Source organism: Mercenaria mercenaria, unplaced genomic scaffold (assembly GCF_021730395.1).
Source record: "Mercenaria mercenaria strain notata unplaced genomic scaffold, MADL_Memer_1 contig_1157, whole genome shotgun sequence".
In the NCBI taxonomy this organism is placed as follows: domain Eukaryota; kingdom Metazoa; phylum Mollusca; class Bivalvia; order Venerida; family Veneridae; genus Mercenaria; species Mercenaria mercenaria.
Window position 1 is genome coordinate 14,340 of NW_026459136.1, and position 21,660 is coordinate 35,999.

General features: G+C 33.5%; 1 protein-coding gene across 2 annotated transcripts; it reads right to left on the bottom strand.

Moving 5' to 3' along the window:
- Positions 1-586: 586 nt before the first annotated feature.
- LOC123541543 (trichohyalin-like) lies at positions 587-19,314 on the bottom strand. 2 transcript variants are annotated; one of them, XM_053532363.1, is made up of 5 exons: positions 19,169-19,314; positions 9,719-10,292; positions 8,971-9,129; positions 7,995-8,802; positions 7,144-7,189 (listed from the first exon to the last, which is right to left on the bottom strand). In XM_053532363.1, exons 2-4 carry the CDS (start codon positions 10,277-10,279, stop codon positions 8,122-8,124), a joined length of 1,401 nt encoding a protein of 466 aa, XP_053388338.1. In that variant the 5' UTR covers positions 10,280-10,292; positions 19,169-19,314; the 3' UTR covers positions 7,144-7,189; positions 7,995-8,121. The 2 variants fall into 2 exon arrangements, with proteins under 2 accessions (XP_053388336.1, XP_053388338.1); XM_053532361.1 differs by lacking the exons at positions 8,971-9,129; positions 9,719-10,292; positions 19,169-19,314 and adding an exon at positions 587-4,808 and having other exon boundaries at positions 7,995-8,307.
- Between the last annotated feature and the right edge of the window lie 2,346 nt (positions 19,315-21,660).

Below are 21,660 nucleotides of genomic sequence, written 5' to 3' on the forward strand. Positions count from 1 at the left end.
AATCTTTCGTTCTTCGACCTAGATGTTCGTGGTTAACAGATGAAATCTAAACACTTAGACAACAAGCTTGAACAAAGATAGCGCAAATCGAATCAAGCAGTCAACCAACAGTTTTATAGAGAACAATGTGCTGCCTTAGATAATCTTCTAATTCAGGTCCGAACCGACTACTTCTCTGACGAGGTACAGTAGCGTGGCACTGACCACAAAAGTTAAGGCAAGACAACCAAACATATAATAGGAGATATTAAGGATTCTGCCCTTCCATCCAACTCATCCTCAAAGGAATGTGCGAAGAAGTCTAATAATTTTTTCATCGATAAAGTTGAAAAAAATTAGGAAGGACAATATCTCGCATAGCCAAATTGATTGTAATACACCAGATTTACATTGTTCAGAACGCAAGTAAGTAGCACACTGTCTTGTTGGTTTGGCTCCTGCAACGAAAGAAGAGGTATGACAAATCATACAAAAGTCTCCAAACAAAGCCAGTGAACTCGACCCTTTACCAAAATGACCTTTGAAGAAAAAATGTCTTGATGAGCTCTTGACATTGATAACAAACATCAGAAATACAACGATGGAATTAGGTTGATACTTTTATTTACCAAAAGAGTTTAAAATTGCTAGGATAATACCCCTGCTTAAGAAACTAGATCTTGAACAAACTATTCTCAACAACTACTGGCCAGTATCACTTGAATGAAAATAAGAAACTAGGTCTTGAACAAACTATTCTCAACAACTACAGGCAAGTGTCACTTGAACGAAAATAAACTACATGAGAGACAGTATCCATACAGAAAGTTTCATTAACTGCGCCGAATTTGATAAAGATACAGATCTCCCGACCAAAATTATGTAACATTCCTCGTGCTAAACGATCTGTCTGCAGCTTGCGATACGACTGACCACCAAGTTTTGTTGCACCGTCTCGAACATCATTTTGGAGTCAAAGTTAAAGCACTTTTACGACTGTCATCATATCTTATCTTATTGACATCTATCACACCGTGTAAGTTGATAGTGATTTGTCGACGCCTATGTTGATGAAATAAACCGTTAGAAGCTGCGGCTAGAAGTGAGGCTATGCACTCCATTGAAAACTGTCTGGCTTAAATTGTCCCGTTGATGCATTGCAACATGCTAAGGCTCAATGCTGATAAAACGAAAGTAATGTTATTCACATCAAAGCACACGAGTAATTCCGATTACATTGATGATGTCCCGGTGAATGTCGATGACTATATGATAAATTCCACAAAATGTGGATCTTGGTGTAGTATTTGACAACAAAATAAATAAAGGGCAACGAATAAACTCTGTTTGCTGGGCTGGATATGCACAACTACGCAAAAAGGTCACATCAGACGGTATCTTACCAGTGATGCCACAAATCCGTTGTCAACAGACTGGTTACCTCGTGGTTAGACTGCTGTAATACATTGATAAGCGGTATTCCAGAACACGGCAGGTCGCATCATCACTAAGACGCCTCGTCACTACACCCGTTCTGAAGGAGATGCATTGGTTGCTAGTAAAATCAGGGTGCAGTACAGGGTTCTTACTCACACCTCTAAGGCTCTATATAATCATCCCCCTGTCTATATAAGGGAATATGACAGTAGTGATAAACTCGCCAGAAACATAAGATCACAAAACATGATGTTTGGCAGTCGCATCTTTTCGTTCACTGCTCCAAATCCTCGGAACACCCTTTCCGTCAATATCACATGCTAGCTTTTTTTAAAAGCCTGCTAAAACCACACGTCTTTGCATACCATTTCTTTACTTGACCAATAGATTTTTTTCTTTCATAACAACGTGGAACAGTATTTTAACTTAGGTTCAATTAAAAGCTTTGTAATACGTTTGTATATATCTGTATGTTTTACATTCATGATAATTATTAACATGAAAATGCATTTTTGTCTGTGTTGAATGTGTACTTTTTTTGCATTGTTTGTTATTTATTCTATTAAGCACTTTTGAACGTGTACATGTAAACGAAAAGAGTGCTATTTAGATATAATACCTTATGATATATCAAGGTTATATGAAACAACACGTACGTTTTCATGATACACTGTCAATATTATTGCTTACTGACATGATTGTAATTTGCGTTATAATAAAATTATATTCAGAGACACATTTCCTTTGAAGTAAACTGAAAATTATAGGTACTGTCGTATGTTACGCGAAAGAAATCCATTTAGTCTTTAACATGCTGTCGTACATCTACTATTTTCTATTCATCAAGCATATTGTTTCGGATCTATCAAGCCGGAAAATGTTTGTTACCTTTACTGCTTGTGGCAGTGCATGAAGACTATTTATAAACTTGCACCACGTTGTCACACTCATTGTTACATCGTAAAATGTTATTTCTTTCATATTCTTCATATCACGTGGACGTGCTATAATGTTGTCAGTAAAGGTGAAGCGCCATAAGGTTAGAGTTCTGAGACTGACTAATGATGACAGCAGTCTGATGAGATTTTCAGTAACTATTTCGTCAGAAGGACCTTGATAGCAAAACAGGTCCAGATATTTTAATCTACCTGCTTTATATAGAACGTTACATACTTGCTTCATTATGTCATCCCTTGTTATACTAAGCTTACATGTTTTTAGATTGTCAGTGTTACAACTGAACACACAAATTGTACTAAACATAAAATCAACATGTTGAAGTTGTTCATGTTGTGATAGGTATATCATGTGGTAGTCGAATTTCCTGCAAAAAACATTAAGCGCAACATGCCTAAGACTTGTTAATTGATTCAGGAATGTACACAACGACAAAAAAACATCATGTGGAATATAGACTAACCCAGTGCCCTTCATCTGGAGCGAAGTTAATCGTCGCATTTTCGGTAATATCGAAACAAGACGTGTTGTGATGATCTCATTTAAATGTGAGAAATTGAAATTGACAGTTTCAAGCGTCGAAACATTTGTATCAAGAATTTTAGTGTATACATGATCAATACTCTCACCGCTAGTGTTGGATCTTATCTCCTTTATTGGCTCAGATTGTGTTTGCTTTGTCTCGTCACTATATTCAAGCCAACAGCTATATACTTCTATCGATAGAATATTTTTCAAAATAACATTCTCACCATAACGTTGCAAATTCGTCGCAGGGGAAACGGAAAGATAGGCAATATGAACAGGAGTTTGAGCATTTTTCGCTGTTGACATGACTTCTTCAATACACAAGAAAAGGCACGTTTGAATATTTTCGATCACTTTAAGATATTTCGGGGACACATTATAGCTTGGAAATGTATCGCTTTCCTCCAGTGTCATTTTTTCAACCAGAGTAACGTCATAGATAAACTTACTGACGTGTGTAAGCATCTGTGGTTCTAATCCACAAAGCATAATTAACACATTTGACTGTTCTAAGACACCAGCAACGGTTTTGCAACTGCCTAAGTATTTCATTACGCACGTCTCGCAGACATCTGTAAGACCATCTTTGACATTCTGAAATATATTCCGCGACTTCAACATTTCCTTGAGCTGACTAGCGACATACACTGCGGCTAAGTATTCTTGCACTGACTTGTGAAAAAATGAAAATAATGATTGTTGACTTGTGCTTGCAGGAAAACTTGGATCTTGCTCCTCTGCTAAAATGCCAATGTCCAAACAATTCTTTATCACGTCATTTGGTATGTTCAGGCGTTCTAATGCTGAGATACTGAACGTTAATGAGGTTTCTTTGTTTTCGTCAAAAAGGGTTCCGTAAGCTAACTGCGAAAGGTACTGAATAACACGGGTGTTTTCTCGGAGGGCCCTGAAATCGCACAAATAGTCAGGTAGTGGTGAATCGTTCATACGTGCTTGTGTGACTATCACGTATTCTTGATATTTTGAAGTTCGCTTAAGCGCATTCCATTCAAATAAGAGAGCTAACATATTACTGTATATGGCATATTTCGACTTTTCTCGGAGTTTTTCGTCAAACCATAGACAAATCAATTGTTGCAAGATCAATGGTATGTGGCTAATGTCGGAAACTCCTCTGCTCTGAATATCAGTTGTACAATTTTCTGCATTTTTGCTTTGTTGAAAACGGTCATTTAACATTTTGACTGTTTTCTCAGTGACGTTTTTTATTTCATTTTCGTCAATGCCATGTAGTTTAATTATCTTATCTACTTCGCTATCATTTATTTGCAGAAAATCAAATTTCCATTGTCTTGAAGTTGTAACAATAGTATAATGCGCATGCAGATTGCGTCCTGGAAGTCCTGGGGTCAGAAATTGCGAATCATGTGTATTTACTTGTTTCCATTCATCGAGACCGTCAAGTAAAATAAGACATTCACTGGACTCATTTTTCAAAATATCTCCAAGCGCAGGATCACGATATGATTTCTCTAGCATTTTTTCTATACTGTCACAATCAGCAAAGTGTCGAAGCGATATATAAAATAAAAAATTAAAGTTATTCATTTCTTTCACGATATCAGAATCGTCTGAACTGCATTCTTGATGCGAATGGGCGATACACCAGAAATACACAAGCATTTTGCAAAGCATGCTTTTCCCTGAGCCAGCGTCTCCGATTATGTAGACATATTTTGCGGACTTTTCTTGATTTCTGAATATTTCGTGCATGGAAATCTTCATATCTTTCCCTTGTTTAGAATACTGATTTTTTATTTCTACAGTCAGCCAGGGAGGAATATACACATCATTTACATTCTCTTGCTTTCTATGAGGTTTTAGGGGCACTAAAGATACCTTTATGACGTCGTTTCCATACTGTTTGGCCAACCTCTCCTGAAAGTCTTTAAAATGAATAGCAATTAAAACATTTGAATTTCATAAGCATGATAAGTATAATTATACAGATATACCGTTTCTTTCAACATGCGCCAAAAATCAGTGTGCGTTATATTTTTTTCACCCTTGTCTAATAGCACGAAACGTTGGTATAGCTCCTATTTTGGTGCTATTTTCTCGTTTTATTTTTGTAGCATGTATATGTAGACATTAGATAATATGCTAGATAGCAGTATTCAAACAGAGTGACAACATAGCACCAAAATAGGAGCATGCATGCACATATTCGTGTAAATCATAGCATTTGTCATTGAAAATAAACACTAAGAACGGTTTTCATTTCTTCAAATATTACACAAATGATATTGTCTAGCTTTGGTAATGTATTATCGATTTCATGTTTCATTTGCATGTTTTCCGTAGTTTAAGATATTACGGACGAAGTTTAATGAAGATCCGCTAATTATCTCAAGGAAAATAATCATTTAAAATTATTTCTATTTTGGGTCTAATTACATTTAATTAAAAAAAAAAAACATAACATGAACATTAACGCTATAGAACGCTACATGCCAAGTTTGAAAAAGTTCGAATTCGTAAGAAGAAATCCGTTAAATTCATTTCTATTTTTAGCTCTTCTTTCCTCCAAAAGGAGGTTAACAGTCTTATTTGAACATAATGAAGAGAAAAACTAATTATTGTACTAAATAAAATGTTTGATGGAGATTTATCAAAAGATTCATCTGATATTGTTTAAAGAAGATTTTAGATTTAATTAAAGGTTTACACCAAAGGCGGCTAATTGAACCAAATCCGCCCCACAGGAGTAAGTTTGGGAATGGATCTTACAACGATAATACAGATGAAGCTTGATGAAGATCCATCACGAGAAGCCCTTTAAATGTTTTCCTATTTATAGCTCACAAGACTCCTTAACGGAAACAAATGCTTCCATTTCATTAACTATAAATCTATAGTGAATATACAGGTCACGTTTGATGAAGAGCAGTTAAGCTGTTTATGAGACGAATGTGTTTAAAAGTTGTTTTTTTCTCTCGCGGCCCGTACAAAGAGCTTAGCCTCACTGTTTGAAAACATCCTGCAGAGGACCTTATAATGATGCTAAAATACAAGTCTGTTGAAGATCCATCAAGCCATTCATGAAAAGAAGTCGTTTAAATGCTACTCTTCTTTTTTGCTTTTTTATTATATATAAATCCTTAGCGGCCACTTAACGATACCCAGTGCCCACATTTGAAAAGATTCTAGAGAGGATCTCCGATGATGCTACAGACAAATGTTGATGAAGAAACAAGCTGTTAACGAGAAGTCCTTTAAAGGTTTTATCCTAAGCTCTAGTCGCCTAGAAAGGTGACTATTTGTCTTAACAGAAATGGTAAAGTTTAATGAAGATCAATCAAGCATTTCATGCGAAGTCGTTTAAATGATGCTTTTCTCTACTTTTAACTCTAGCGGCGTCTAATGTCATAGACTTACTTTCCAAGATGCATCAATGCCTTTTCTTAGAAAAATAAAAAGAAACGTGGATGTTAAACATGCAAGTCAATTGTTGTCTGGTACCTATATAGTGCCGCATTTCAGAAATCGGTCTGTAGAATAAACACCACACTTCAGTTTAAACAATTAGAACACAACTATATATATAGGCTTGAAAAGTGTCTTTAAGTTATCTTAATTAAGATACATTTCAGGAGTGAAATATGGCACCTCTCTCTCTCTCTCTCTCTCTCTCCATCCTCCCCGGCTTGAATAAGAATGCGATAAATTCAAGCATTATGATCTATTATTAGACGTTTTTTTTTCTACACCATGGGAGCACATATTTTACCGAATAACTGCTATATTGCATCTTTATAAAGGCTGGTCACTACCACATAAGATGTAAGTCTACGCAGGTCACAAGAAATTTAAGTGTGAAACAAAAATCTTTCTTTCTTGCCTCGCAATCTTCATGAATAGGATTGTGTTTTTTATAACTCTACTGTATCAAAATGTCTCTCAAAATCTGATATCAGAAAGTATTGAAACAACGTTATTAATAAGCAAACTTGACACAATATTGAATAAAACTTCTAATTGTCTGATGACGAATATCAATGAATTTGCTTCAAAAGAACTAAGGTTCAATCCAAGTGTCAACTCTTTTCTTATATAATGTACTTAACCATAAAAAATTTGGAAGTCGCCATATGCCCTACGTTTGTGTCGGTGTGACGTTCAATCCAGTAAATAAAAAAAAAATGAATTCCATGACCGATAGGGCTATATTTCGTTATTAATGCAAAAAACATAGGATGTTAAGAAAATCGAAAACTTTACCTGCTCTCTTTCTTTCAGACTCATCAGGTCCATCGTTTGCTGCTTCCTTTGTCAGAAAAAATATTGAAATGTTAACATAAAACATGTGAGCCATGTTTATAACCTTTTATAAACTTACAGTGTTGAACGTAAGAATTGTGTTACTATCATTTGGAACAAATGCTAAATTGTGTCAGGACGATTAATATTTCAAACAATTTATTTAAGCAAGTACATAAGAATACAGTCTTATAAATTATCTTAATGGGTATCATTTTATTACTATGCCTCATATAAATACTTAACGCAACTTTCCCAGTTGTTTAACTTTAAAATTATAGCATATTCATCAGTAATTCAATATCCAATGCGCAGACGAGCTTATTTTCGATTTCTGCGCATGTTCAATGATAAAAAACTTAATATGTCATATGTAGAAGCAGAAATGTGGATTTCTGCGCAGATGCTTATTAGATTTTAAATTTTCTACTACTTTCTCATTTAAAATTGCAACCAGACACTTTGATAGGGCGCTTGTAACACGTTCGTCTGCCACGAAAACCGATGGATATAATCTCACAGAGCTTTACCGGACAAAATATATAAGACTTTATTCCATTTGTGTTCGAATATACATTCTATTGTTTATTACAAAAAATAACAAATAATGTTGATCTTTTTCAATAAATGTTAAGACTCTTCTATATTTTTGGTAAATAAATCAAGTTTCACATTCTTGATTGGATGTTATAAAATATACCCCTTGAAGAACGAGTATCAACCTCGGCTAACGTCTCGTCTATAGTCATATATATCGAGGTAAACATGTTTCATATTAACCTCTCATGAATGCAATATTTATGTAACATTACCTTGTTTGATTGTTTTTTATCTAGCTGATGAAGTATACATTTTCCTTTTACTTCTAAATCTTCTTCAATCGTTTTCCCTTTCTGATCTAGTCTACCTTTTGCTTCCTCTTCTGTCATTCTCAAATGTTCAATGATTTCTGTCTCTTTCTTCTGAAGTCCTTTTTTTTGAATCATCTTCTGTCATTCTTAAATTTTCTTGGATTTCTGTCTCTTTTCGTTTCAGTCTGTCTTTTGAGTTAACTTCGGTTATTCTCAATTTCTCTTTGATTTCCGTTTCTTTTTGTTTCAGTCTCTCTTCTGAGCTAACTGCTGTCTTATTCAAGTTATCTTTAATTTCTGTCTCTTTCTGTTTTAGCCTCTCTTTTGAATTAACTTCTGTAATTCTCAAATTTTCTTTGAGTTCTGTCTCTTCCTGTTTCAATCTCTCTTTTGATTCAGCTTCAGTCATCCTCAAATTCTCTTTTATTTCTGTCTCTTTCTGTTTCAGTCTCTGTTCTAAGTTAACCTTTGTCACTTGCAAATTTTGTTGGATTTCTTTTTCCTTTTGATCCATCTTCTCTGTAGATTCAACTTCTTTAATCCTCAGCCCCATCTTGATTTCTTTCTCTTTTTGTTCGAGTTCATCTTTTATAGCTGAACCTATCTTTTTGACCTGTTGTTGACTTTCATCAGTTCTTACTTCAATTTTATTCTCTGCGTCAACTATCTTCTGTTCAAAATTCTTTTCCCTCTCATCAATTGCAGACAAGGCAATACGTCGGACTTCCTCTTCATCTTTAATTGTTATTATAAACATTTCCTGCTTAAGCTGTAAATTAAGAGAAACTGTTTGGAACAATTTAGTTCTTTTTAATTAGCCAACGTAAGGAATGTTTGAAAAACACTTTTGTATATGCATGCGGACGAGATATATGTATTGCAATGCTTAATTGAATAGCTCTAGTTATCTGAACTGAGGTCGAATTGGGAATATTACCTCAAGCAGTTTCTTGACTGCCTCTTTAGACTCTTGCCTCTTCTTAATTTCTTTGTCATCTTGGAGCAGTTCTATCATATCATCTATATAACTTGTTGTGTCTGTGTCTTCTAGTTCCATATTATTAGAATGAAAAATGGCGTTCCTATATTGAAGTACCTGTAATACATCACCAAATTAACCAGGTAAATAAAACATGATTGAGACAAAGAGTTTTTAACACAAAGGCTCAATTTATTTAATAGACAATTTGGTACTACTAACTGATGATCTCCTCCCCCACATTCTTTCTACCCCTTACCACTTCCTACCCCTCCATCTATATTTGGGATAAATTTATATGTACTTGTTAGATTTTTGAAGCAACCTGTCTTTTATATTTTGTCCGTTACATCTTCTTTTTGTTGTGGGCCTACTTTGCAATTGCGTGGCTCTGAGGCTGTGATTTAGCATTCCGTGCTTCCAAAAAATCTACCCTTACCTATTATCTTTTGTTTCAAGGTTAAGATACAAAGTACAAATTCCTGGCATATAATATCTTTTTATTTAATTTCCCGTAATAAGAGATGAGAAACCAGCATTAAACTGCATTTCAATACAATGTTCGAATAACAAAAACGTCTTTTTTTAAACCTGCTTATCACTTTAATAACGTATATGTTAAACTTAACGTCTATGAATATCACTGTTGGTATACACTTCTGCTTGTAAACAATATCGATAAACAAAATTTATATGTGTGACTTACCCTTGAGAAAACATCATTTCCGGAAATAACGCATTTGATGTGTTGATGAAATTCTAGGTTATTACTCAGCAAATGCAAAAAGCCAGAACAGTCAAACTCATCTGCACTTTTTTTCTGTTCATATCCCGGAACATTTATGAAACATTTTGCAACAGCCCACGGTTCGGTACACCACTTCTGTGCAAGTGTGTTTTTCCAATATGGAGCAGGAGGAGTGAATGCGTGGCGCTTAATAATTTCGTCGTATATGGCACCACATACGTTACTAGGACACGACGTTTTTCCGCCTTGGTAAAGACAGTTACAATGAGATTGACCAAGAGGACACTGCCTAGTTTTGGTTCGGACATGGTCAGGCTGGAGTGTGCGTACATCGCAAAGTCCACATGTCACTGCCGAAAGATTGTGTTTCCGTTTAACTTCATCTAAGATTGCAATATGCTGCTGGTTAACAAGGTGGTCGCAGAATGGTTCCAAACCTTCTTTTAAGTATTTAATACCTAGTCCTGCCCTCACCCAGTTCCTGTATTTCTTGTTCTCAAGCTGCGCCTTGTGTTCCATGTTTGAGTTTCACCTATGAGAAAGGTAATATAAAAACGCCGTTACTTCAGTGGCATACACTAGTCACGTTGCATTCAAAACAAAACATTCTGTGATAATAGAGAGTTTGAGATTTCAACCGTCACTTTCCCTTTCAACGTCTCTTGCGAAGTTAACGTATGAACTTGAAGTTCGATTAAAATTCCTTGAAATTTCAAATTTTCGAATGGACTTTACTTCTTTTAATCCGCCCATTCAATTTATCTGTAACTATGGTCATTTTTCTCGTGTATTATTGATATCAATTTTCCGAAAGTGCAGGACTTTTACAAGAGATTTTAAAAATGAAAATTAAATAAAAACATTTCAATTGACATAATCATCGCATGGATATTAGTGCGATTACAAATGTTTTATATAAAATGATGTCAGTATACAATGCATGATTGTAAATTATACATTAGGGGAAATAAAAATGATAATCATATCAACGTACTCTATTGTTGATGGTGTTTATGAAAGATATTACAGTTAATATTTTTTAAACAAAAACATGAGACACCAACTACTACAAATGCCTTTCTCGATATACTTTGAAGTTAAGTTGAATATATGAGATAAAGCAAACACAAAAGGCTGTTGACTAGTGTTTCATAGTTTTCTTAAAGTTTTTTTTTTTTACTTTGAATTGGTACTTTGTACATCGAATTCCTTAAAAAACGCGTTTTACCTGTAGACTGTACCTTTTGAAAATCTTTTAAAGGATTTGTTGATAACATGAGCCAATATACACAATTTATGAATACATTTAAATAGCGATTTGAAACAGATGTAAGAACCTCTCGTGATATCATACGTTTTGGCATCATGACGCTCAGTTTGACACTGTATAATGCCAAACTATCAGACAGCACAATATAATCGTGCCAAGTCACCATGTGTCTAGCGAAACATTCAAGAACTGCTAGGTGGAGACGAAAATTGTCGCACAAAATAACACGTCGGCATATACACGTATTTGTTTGAATATACTATTTCATAAGTTAAGCATGTGCAGATCAAGGAATTTTGATTAGAGGGACACCAACTTTAAAGGGGGGTCACCCATTCATTTGTGTGTGTGTGTGTGGGGGGGGGGGGCGAGGTAGTCATACCCATTCATGCTGGGGGTGGGGGGGGGGGGTGGGTGGGGGTAGTCACACCGAGTTTCAAGTCCGATTTTCGAATCAAAGGGGGATTGACCCACAATGCCCTCTGCCAGGCTCTGGGTCCGTGCATCGTGCATGTAAAGAATGGAGTTATCCCATACGTCTAACAGGAAACTTCTCGCATCATGATATCATAGATCTGAAATTGTCAGAAATTTTTTCCGTCTTACTAGTACCATTTTATGTTTATAATTAAAACGCAATTGTCTTATTAAGTGTCCGACAGAAACGGATTGATTTTATTTGGAAGTTAAAATAAAATGTTCAACCAAATGATAATCGCGCGTTATCATTCATTTTTCAAGTAAAATGACTGTCATGCCATGTGCCTCCATCCAGATTTCAGTCTTTGATGCCGAGTATGTGGACAGAGTAGATGTACAAAGACTGAAGTTTTGACTTTCGTGATATCACATCTTCGGACGTTCAAAACTTCACTTCTAACGACAAAAAGGTATTCTCTGGTATTATCAATACCGCCTGAGGACACAAATATGTCGTAGAAGTTAAAGTTTGAACAAAATCTCAAAGTTTCTCAAAATCTGTTGATAACTTCATACTTCTAGGTTCAATTCAATGTATTTAGTTAAAATCATTAGCCAGACAAAACGTTATTATTATTATACTTATTGATAGTGTTTCGCATCAAATTTAGTCCAGTTATACATATGGATAATCGAATAACTTAATAAGCAAAAATCCTGAAACTAAGATTTTTATTTCATGTAGTAATAAAGCGAAGTCTTAGGCTTACTTGATATTACATTGAAAACTTTAGTAGCAACGTCTGATATAAATAAAATACACGCATATCGGTGACGTTTCACCCCAAATATATATGAGAGACGTTGAAGGGGAAGACGAAGGTTGAAATCTCAAACTCTCTAATGTCTCATACAAAACTTTAATGACAACATAATGCTGCTATTTAACACACAAAATTTATAATTTTTGATAGGCAGGAAAACAAACCAATTCCACTAATTGCAAACTCAATTCCAGTCATCGTAATGCAGTTGGGAACATATTGTTTAGAAGCTTGTGACTTTAATGCTATACGAATCTATGTTTGTTGTGCTCTGTGTTTTTAGGAAACGTATCCTCCTGTTATACTTTTAATAATGAACTGAAATCATTACAGTTTTCCATGCATTATGTGACATATTCTACTTTATAATAGCAAAATTGTTCGTAACATGTATGCTTAAAATATCCAAGATTTTCTCTGGCAGCTCAGTGTACTTCACATTACTGCTTTGAATATGAATGTCAAATATTACTCCAGTATTGAAATACTGCGAAAAAAGGTAAAATATAAATTTTCCAGTGTGGTATTACCAAAGTTTGATAATGAGCAACTATATTATACCTATTCCTATGACGTTTGATATTTACATTTAATCCAATATATAATTCTATTGTCTGTCACATACTAGCAAAGTGCTAACAGTGAATGCCTATTTCTAGTACTGAAATTCTGTAGTAAAATATAGAGAAAGAGCACCGTTTGCAGGATGCCATCATTTGTCTATAGTGCTTCAGATAAGGGTAAATTGCAAGAAAATATTTATGGTTCCCTGCCTTCCTACTCTGTTGTTGATAATAAAAACGTATGGGAGTTTTAAAGCTATATTATTCAAGAAAAACCGAAGCTTAAATTTAACCAGCGTTTCAAAGATATAGATCGTCCAAATTTACAGAAATATGAATCTCAACAGGAAATGAAACAGAATACAAGTCTTATATGCTATGTTACTTGCTCTATTCATTCACCTGAAGACGATAAAAAAGTGTATTCTGTTTTAAAATTTATCTCTAACTTATAAAACTCAAAGGAAGTTGATGAGACTAATATTTTTACCACGAATTCCAGTGTTATAACTACAAGAGGAGACATAATTCTTTTAAAATGCATGTGAGAGTTATGGTTCTTGGTCTACTTACTCCTCTTATAATGATCAACAAGTGTGCTAAGTGTCAATGATATAGCACGTATTATCATTTTCAGTTAATTTGTTTTAGGAAATATAGCAAAATCTTAACTCTTGTTTATATATATATATATCAAAAACTTATTTGCACAACTTTAAAATGAAATTGTCGTTTCAATCAGCAAATATACAACATTCCTCTTCAATACTAAAACAATCTACACCAACATGGTATGAAAAATCATTTTACAGTTTATTTAATCGACGTTTTGGCGCTCTGCCTTCTTCAAGATAAACATGTAAAATGGACATTTTGTCACGTCAGGAAGACTTAACGATGAACGGCAGGTTGATCCACATGATTGTGACAAACACATTAAATTGCATTGTCAGCAAAACGTCAGAACGGATATAAATATAACCCATTACGAGTATATTAGGTTCACGATGTAAGTATTTTTTGTTAGATTACAAAAATAACTTTCTCTTGAACTGTTAAATTTCCTTCTGTATAGGACAGGTTTTGCGCGCATGTTTTGAATACGTTGCATATTACGCACCTTATCGTTAGCTAAATACACAACACAGTATGACATTGCTGTAATCAAGATGCGAAATAACTATAGATAATCATAAATTTCAGTTGCTACTGACGTAAAATATTTACGGAATCGATGTTCTTATTTCGTAGATAATGCAGCATCGATGTACAAATTTCGCGATTTTCATGATCTTTAATTTTAAGGTTCCGTCAAGAAACGCACCGAGATATCTAATTGTGCTTTCACGCTTGATATCATCACCCGCAATGTTAATCGAATTTGTAAAACATTTGTTCAAGCGTTCATTTTCGGTTTTCTTTTTTTATTTATCCAGTCATTTATTATAACTGCGCTGCGCCCTGTGCAAGGTCTCCGATCGCTTGTGATTTTCGGAAACAGATATGAGACGAAAGCTTTTATTTGCTATATGATCATCAGAAAATCCGTAGATTTATAGCAAATCCGTAGATTTATATTGATTTTGGACGAGGCCTTAATTAGGAGTCTTTCCCATTGATGAGCTGTTTCACAGACACCATATTATGTTTTAAGGACATCTTTAACCTAAAATATGTCGTGGTTGACAGTTTCAAATACTGCACTTAAGTCAATTACAATAAGGGTCGTGACTTCGTTTTTCTTCATACAATTTAGAAGACCATTAACAAACGGTAGCATTGCAGATTCACAGGATTGGTATATCCTATACGCAGATTGGTTATTAGGCAAAAGACTGTTTTGCTTTACATGTTTGTTTAATCTGTAAAGAGCAGCATTCTCAATAAGTTTTGATAGAAATAATAAATAACTCTCAAGATGGTAATTCGAAAGCTCTAGTTCAAGACCCCTACTTTTTAAGCAAAGGTCTAAAAACTGCTTGTTTGTATTTTACTGGTAAATATACCTTATAGTAATGAGAGATTTACCAATGTATGGATACTAGGGAGAAGTTCAACTACATGTGATTTCAGAATACGCGTTGACACAGTATCTAGCTCTGAAGACCTTGTATTCAATTATTGATGAGTGTTTTCATTTCATCTTGAGTCAGTCCAGTAAATTTGTTTTAAGTGAGTACATCCGTCACTCAAACTTTTAGTCTTCACTGACGTATTTTTTGAGATTTTGCCATGAAAAACCGGTACAAATTATTGAACTCTCCTTGAGGCAGTGGGTTTTCGAATTTGGTGCCATGTATTCCTGGGATCACCTTTAGCGTTCTCTATCTTTTCACCGAGTGTGTTTCACGTTTCGTTTGAATTCAAAAATGTGTTCGTTTCTTACCGCTTTATAAGACTCAGTCTGATCTCTTTAACCGTAACGCCTCCATATACGTTCGGACTTCCGAACTTGTTGTTTTAGAGGTTGCAAATTATCATTAAACCATGGTTTGGGTGCACTCTGAATTATATTTTTTTCTTTTATAGGAGCGTGCTAATTCAGGACATCCTCTAAACCCTATTCAAACTCAATCATAAACTTATTCTGTGAATCAACGTTTATAAGTTTCTAAATGATACGCTCTTTCTAGTAAAAGTCCCTATCTTAAGATCTAAGAACACCTTAACAGCACATTTATCAGAACAAAACATGTCCAGGCTATAACTAGATTCAAACTAAGTCCTTCTGTATGAGTACTGAAATCAACATGTTGTTCCAAGCCGATTGCTACTAGGGAGTCCTTGAAGTTTGTAATATCGTTAATATGCAAACTGAAATCACCCATTATAAGTAAGTTGTCATTATGTGGTAAGATGTTTTCAGTGAATTCAACAACGAACTGGTTACCTGTAGATAGAGCCGGGGGTCTATACCCACCCACTACGTTTATGGTCAAATTTTTGAAAAACGAGTTTCCAAATACCATATTCAAACTTTCGAACAGAATCGTTTTGCATGCTATATTGTGTAAGTTTATAATTCTATATGCCGCATTATCTAGTTTTCCTAATCCGCTATTGTTCGATATTGTAAATTCAATATCCAAAAAATGACCTCTAGACATAAGTGTACTTTACAGATAAACGACAGGTAATGTCTGATGTAAATTCATGAAGAAAATTATCAAAATTGTCACTGGATGCAAGCCACTCAATCACTAAATATACAGCAACATAAATGCACATACAGATGCAAGGTACATTCACATCCATTATATCAAATATTTAGCACAATCTCAACACAGAGTCATTATGGTAAGATTCAATAGCAAAGAAAACACGTTTGCCTAATACGGCGACAGTTAACATACCACTTTGTTTCTTTGTTGATAATACTAGAATACCGAGAGCATGATATTGTCTTGTTAAAGGTGATGTTTAATATCATCATAAATCTTTAACATGCGATCATAACAACAGAATAACAATAGCTTGTATATTGTATATAAAAAGGAGCTTTAAAATTTATGTTGAATGATATGGATGAACTATTTCACTAGCTTTTTCCGTTTGCGATCATGTCAACGCAAGCCCAATATCGGCCATTCATTTACGATATTGATATGCAAATGTGTGTAATGCATTACATTGATAAAACTGATTCAAAGTGTGGTACAAATTCAGACTACTTTAGATTTAGTAATATCCTTATCAAACAGATATGCTTTATTCCAGACATGATACAATATACATTTTAACAACATTTATGTTTTGATCTGATTAATCTACATTAAATATATTTTGCAAAAGATAATACAAAGTTAAGCAAACTTATTTTACCTAGAAAGCTGGTATTTACCTGGACTCAATTCCGCCATGATTTCAAAAATAAAATGTTTTCACGCATGTTCAGGATTTATAAATAGTAAATTACATAAATTTGATGATCCGCCTAGCTACTTCCTTTTTAAAATGACACACCGTAGTAGCGCTTGTTTATAGTAGTAGCGACAAGTTTAAAGAAAGATGTTTAACGATTTTCATTATGTGCTTTTATGTTATTTTCCTATATCAATCTCAGAGTAGTCGATGAGTCCATGTTTCGTCTATTATGCCAGAGTTAATTTTGTCCTAACCCATTTATCTTGATAACCCGAATATTTTTTAACAGCAAAGAAGAAAGATTAAGTTAACATGCAAATATTGTCTGTAAATCCGACACAGAAAAGACAGTAAGTTTTGACGCTTTCCTAAACATACAAATATATACGACACAATGTCACAGTTTTAGCCAACAGACATTTTAATTATTCATAATGGCAAGCTGAGCTGTTAATTACTATAACTGGTGCTGCATAGGCATCTTTTCTTTTCTTTCTTTTTTTTTTAAATCAGTAACTTAACTGCCTTTTCGGTAACATTGATAACATAATGGGAATTATCTGAAAACTTACATATCCCATGTGTACCATCGTATTATTTGAAGAGACCCTTTTGAAGAGTAAAACGCAAACAAGCATCATATATATACTACCATAATCGATTTTTTTAAATATGCTCTTGACAGATTATGAAATATGCAACATAGCACAAACCCATTTCCTACCACCGGTTTAAGCGGTATATATAAAAAATAGTAAAAATGAATGAACCTGATGATCTACCAGGACCAAAAAATGTAACAAAAAAGTAACAAAATCAAGCGGCGTTAAAATTCCTAGATCCACTGATATATAAGTGTTTCGTACCTAAACATTATGTCTACCTTTATCTGCAGCTGATCAGTGACTATGTTTTTGTAGGATAATAAGCGCAACAATGTCTTAAACAGACAAATGAGAGATAAAAGATGTTTCTGCCTTTGATTATAAGCTGTCAAACTAAATCTCGATTTTCATCAAGATAAAAAATAATGACGATACAGAATAAAGAAGTAATAGTGCTAAAACAAGTTAAGTAAGAAATAAATGTTTCATTTTCAAAAAAAAAAAAAATGTATTGATATGTTTATGTTTTATATGTAAATTTGTTAAATTTTATTGATCATAAAAATAGATCTCTTACATTTCAGTCATAGGCAATCGCCACATTTTTTTGGTCAATAGCGATACTATATATGATGGGAAAAGACAGTCCAGAAACCAAAAACAAATCTAGCACCCATCTACTTAATATTAATCAAAGGTGAGTAAGTTGGCCATGTTGCATTTTAAGGCATTGCGGACCTGTCTTTCCATAATATTAAATTGACGTTTGAATTACCACGATCGTTTACGTCTCACGCAATTGTCGAATTATCTCTCGGAAATGATCAATGACATAAAGACGATCTACTCAGGAACTCATTTAAAGATACATGAAATTGAATTTCTTCGAATGCAGATATGCGGTGATATCTTATTGGTTACAAAATGACATAAATGAGTGTGCAACGTAGATCGCCTTTAAATGCAGTACTGCAGACTTATTCATCTGTGATTAATTGATATATATGAAATTAGTGCTGGATTATTTTATGGTCCCGTGACTGTCTAATTATTTTCCTTTGTCATACAAAGCATCATTATTGACCAAACAAATGTGTCAGAAGCCTTTGTTTGAGTCACCGATCATACTGTTAAATCATAAATATTCGCAGGGAACTAATTTTCTTTAATATTGTGAATGAGTCAATCAGTGAAATTTAATCCCAACGAACAAAAAAAGTTAAATTCCCATTCATTTTATCTCAAAAGTTGAAATCCACGATTTTATATTCCTAGGAAATTGCCGTTTTGACCAAAACCACGACATTTCATGCCAACGACATTAAATGATTTTACAGCAGTCAAAATTGAAACATGTTAATATCAGTTTTGTACTACATTCCTAAAGTTATTTAAGATTAAAAACAGATGTATTTAGTTTATGAAACAAAATAAACTGATAAGAATTTGCAAACTATTGTTTGGTATATCTGAAAAAAGAGATAATTATATATGAAGTTAAATTTCCAAATACTACTGCATCTCTTATTTTCCTTATAGCTTGTACGTGAACTTTTGTATTGGAAGAATACCGTGCAAAATACTTCCTACTCCCTGACCCCCATCCCCGCAAAAAGAAAAAAAAAAGAATATTCATTGCTCTCAACATAACCTATGCTTAGCATGTACTTGATATAAAAATTCACTTTTACAAAATATCAAATAAAAAAAAGTACTTTCGATTTCATATATTAATTAAATCATTAGCATTAGATATGTTTAATTTCATACATGCAATCTAGATAGATTTAATTTATTGATTTTAACAATTAAAATAAAAAATAATACTGTAACATGATCTAAAGATAAGGAAATCATTTTACCTAAATTTTTGTTATATCCCAGGACTCATTTCCGCCATGTTTACAAGGAATGAATGGTTTCACGTATGTGCAGAATTTATAATAGTAAATTATATAGATACAGTTACCCAAGTTTCCCTACTTCCTTCTTTAAAAAACACGACCTATCTTAGTAGCCCTGGGGTGACTAGTGTAAACAGATAGCCTTTTATGTCAGTTTACAGCGACATCAAACTGTGAAGAGAAGTCGAAAAAAATGTATATATTGAAATCCAGAGAATCGACAATTCTGTAAAAACCAGTAAGAGGATTTAGATAGTGTGCAGGACATTTTTCACTTAACACTAATAGGAGTGATAGCAAGTAATGATGTTTTCTTTTTGCTAGACAGATATGTAAGACAAATGGTTCCACTTAGAGTATTAAACTTCAAGTCTGGAAATTATCATAACACATAGTGAAATGTGGATTTTGTTAAATCAAAATCTCTTTGCTCGCACTATCCTCACTATTCATGTGAAATCATTCCTTTTAACCGAATTTGAACAAATCAGTTTGTGGCCGATAAATGAGTTTTTCGATAATTTTGCCTGGATCTGAATTGGGGCTAGAATGATAATAGAATTTCTCCGACGATTTGATATATGTTTTGAGTCCAAATCTGACAAAATTATGGGAATGCTAGATAATAAACTACCTGATTGTCGAAGAGCGAATGAGGACAGACAGTCGTTAATAATGCTGTGCATCTTACAACTTCCGCCTATATAGATAAGAGTCATTGCTAAAAAGGTAAAACTTTATGTTGCTAGCGTTGATATGACTGCATATACAATGTACAAACTATTCTATTAAATATAAAAAAAAACGATTGATTTCTTGGAAGAAGAGAAACCCAAATTATAACCATAGAGCAATTCATCTCGCGCACACACAGACACAGATTGTCACGCACGCACACATACACGTTGCAATGATATCATTCATGGTATAAGGTACAAACATTAACAACATCATTAAAATGCATACGCATGACTTTAGAACTGATAGTGCTTCAAAAGAATCACCATTTAAGTGATAACAGAAAGTGACAGAAAGAGCTAACAACATATATCTTGTATTTTTTTAAATATGAAATAGCATATTTATAGCAAGTAGGCATTATCAACTGTGCTAATCATGTAAAATACTTTTGATATTGATGGCAAAATATGAAATTAAAATATATGATAAAAGTACATGATTTTAGTATTTTTTATTACTATTAAACAAAAAGTGCAAGTATGCGACAATTTTTTGTAGAAAAATGCTATAATTTTGTTATTTTTAAACATGCGGTCTAAAATTTTGAATTTATGTTGAGGACACATCTACAGTTCAGGATATGTGAAAAACTCAGTTTCCATAAAAATGTCATTTGGGACCATTTTGTCATGACTTGCCACATATAATAATTCTCACAAATCGGTGTAAAATCCTCCGAATGCCGGATTGCTCTAAAAACAGCACTTCTGACTTTGTTTTTACTGTACTTATTATCTATACAATGAGTAAGAAATTTTACATTTTCGAAATCAAAGTGCCTTCTTTAGAAATATATCTAAAATATTAAAATCTTGCTTTAAACATAAATTAATTTTTAAATCGATGGACTAATTGGTGAAAGAACACATGTAATGGACTTTATCAAAAAGGGAATTATTTACCAATTAAACAAAAGATCTTGTCCTTTAAGGTAGACGTCTTTTTATAATGGCAGATTGCACACGTCTTTAAATATGTATGCTACGTTACTTGAATATACAACCATGCATAAGGAAAGTACAACACAAGAAGACAGCATATGCCAAAATGTTTTATCAATAATTATGAACTTGACCTTTGATCTAGGGTTATACGTCTAGCATGCTATATATCGTTACTTATCATAACTCTGGATGCTAAGTTACTTGGATATCCATTCAATCAATGGAAAGTTATTTCAACTGGTTGTATTTTAAAAGAGGATTTTATATCGAGATTCCTCTTTTTCAGCCAAAACCTTAAAAAAAAGCGCGCTTTTTTTCCAAATTCTGTTTGTCTTTCTTCGTAAATTTTTTAGCGAAGAAAAAATCAACACGCTTTTCTTCACACATTTAACCTCATCACCTAAAAATTTACGTGCTTTTTTCCCAATTTACAACATACTTTCTTCGTAAATTTTTCAACGGAAGTAAAAATCAACACATAAAATGACATGTCATGATACATTTATTTCATATATATATAATACATATAATACATAATAAAAATGTTATTTGGAAATTTTCAAATATAATAAAGTTCGTAAATTTACGAACAAACGTTTAATGGCATTTCATAAGAAACAAAAACATACTTAAGTTTTAGCGCTAAGATATTATTAATTAAGACAAGTTCGTAAATTTACGAATGGAATAAGTCGTAAAAATTTCATAATACATAAATTAGATTTTAAAAGTCTTCAAAAGAAGTAGTTCGTAAATTTACGAAGT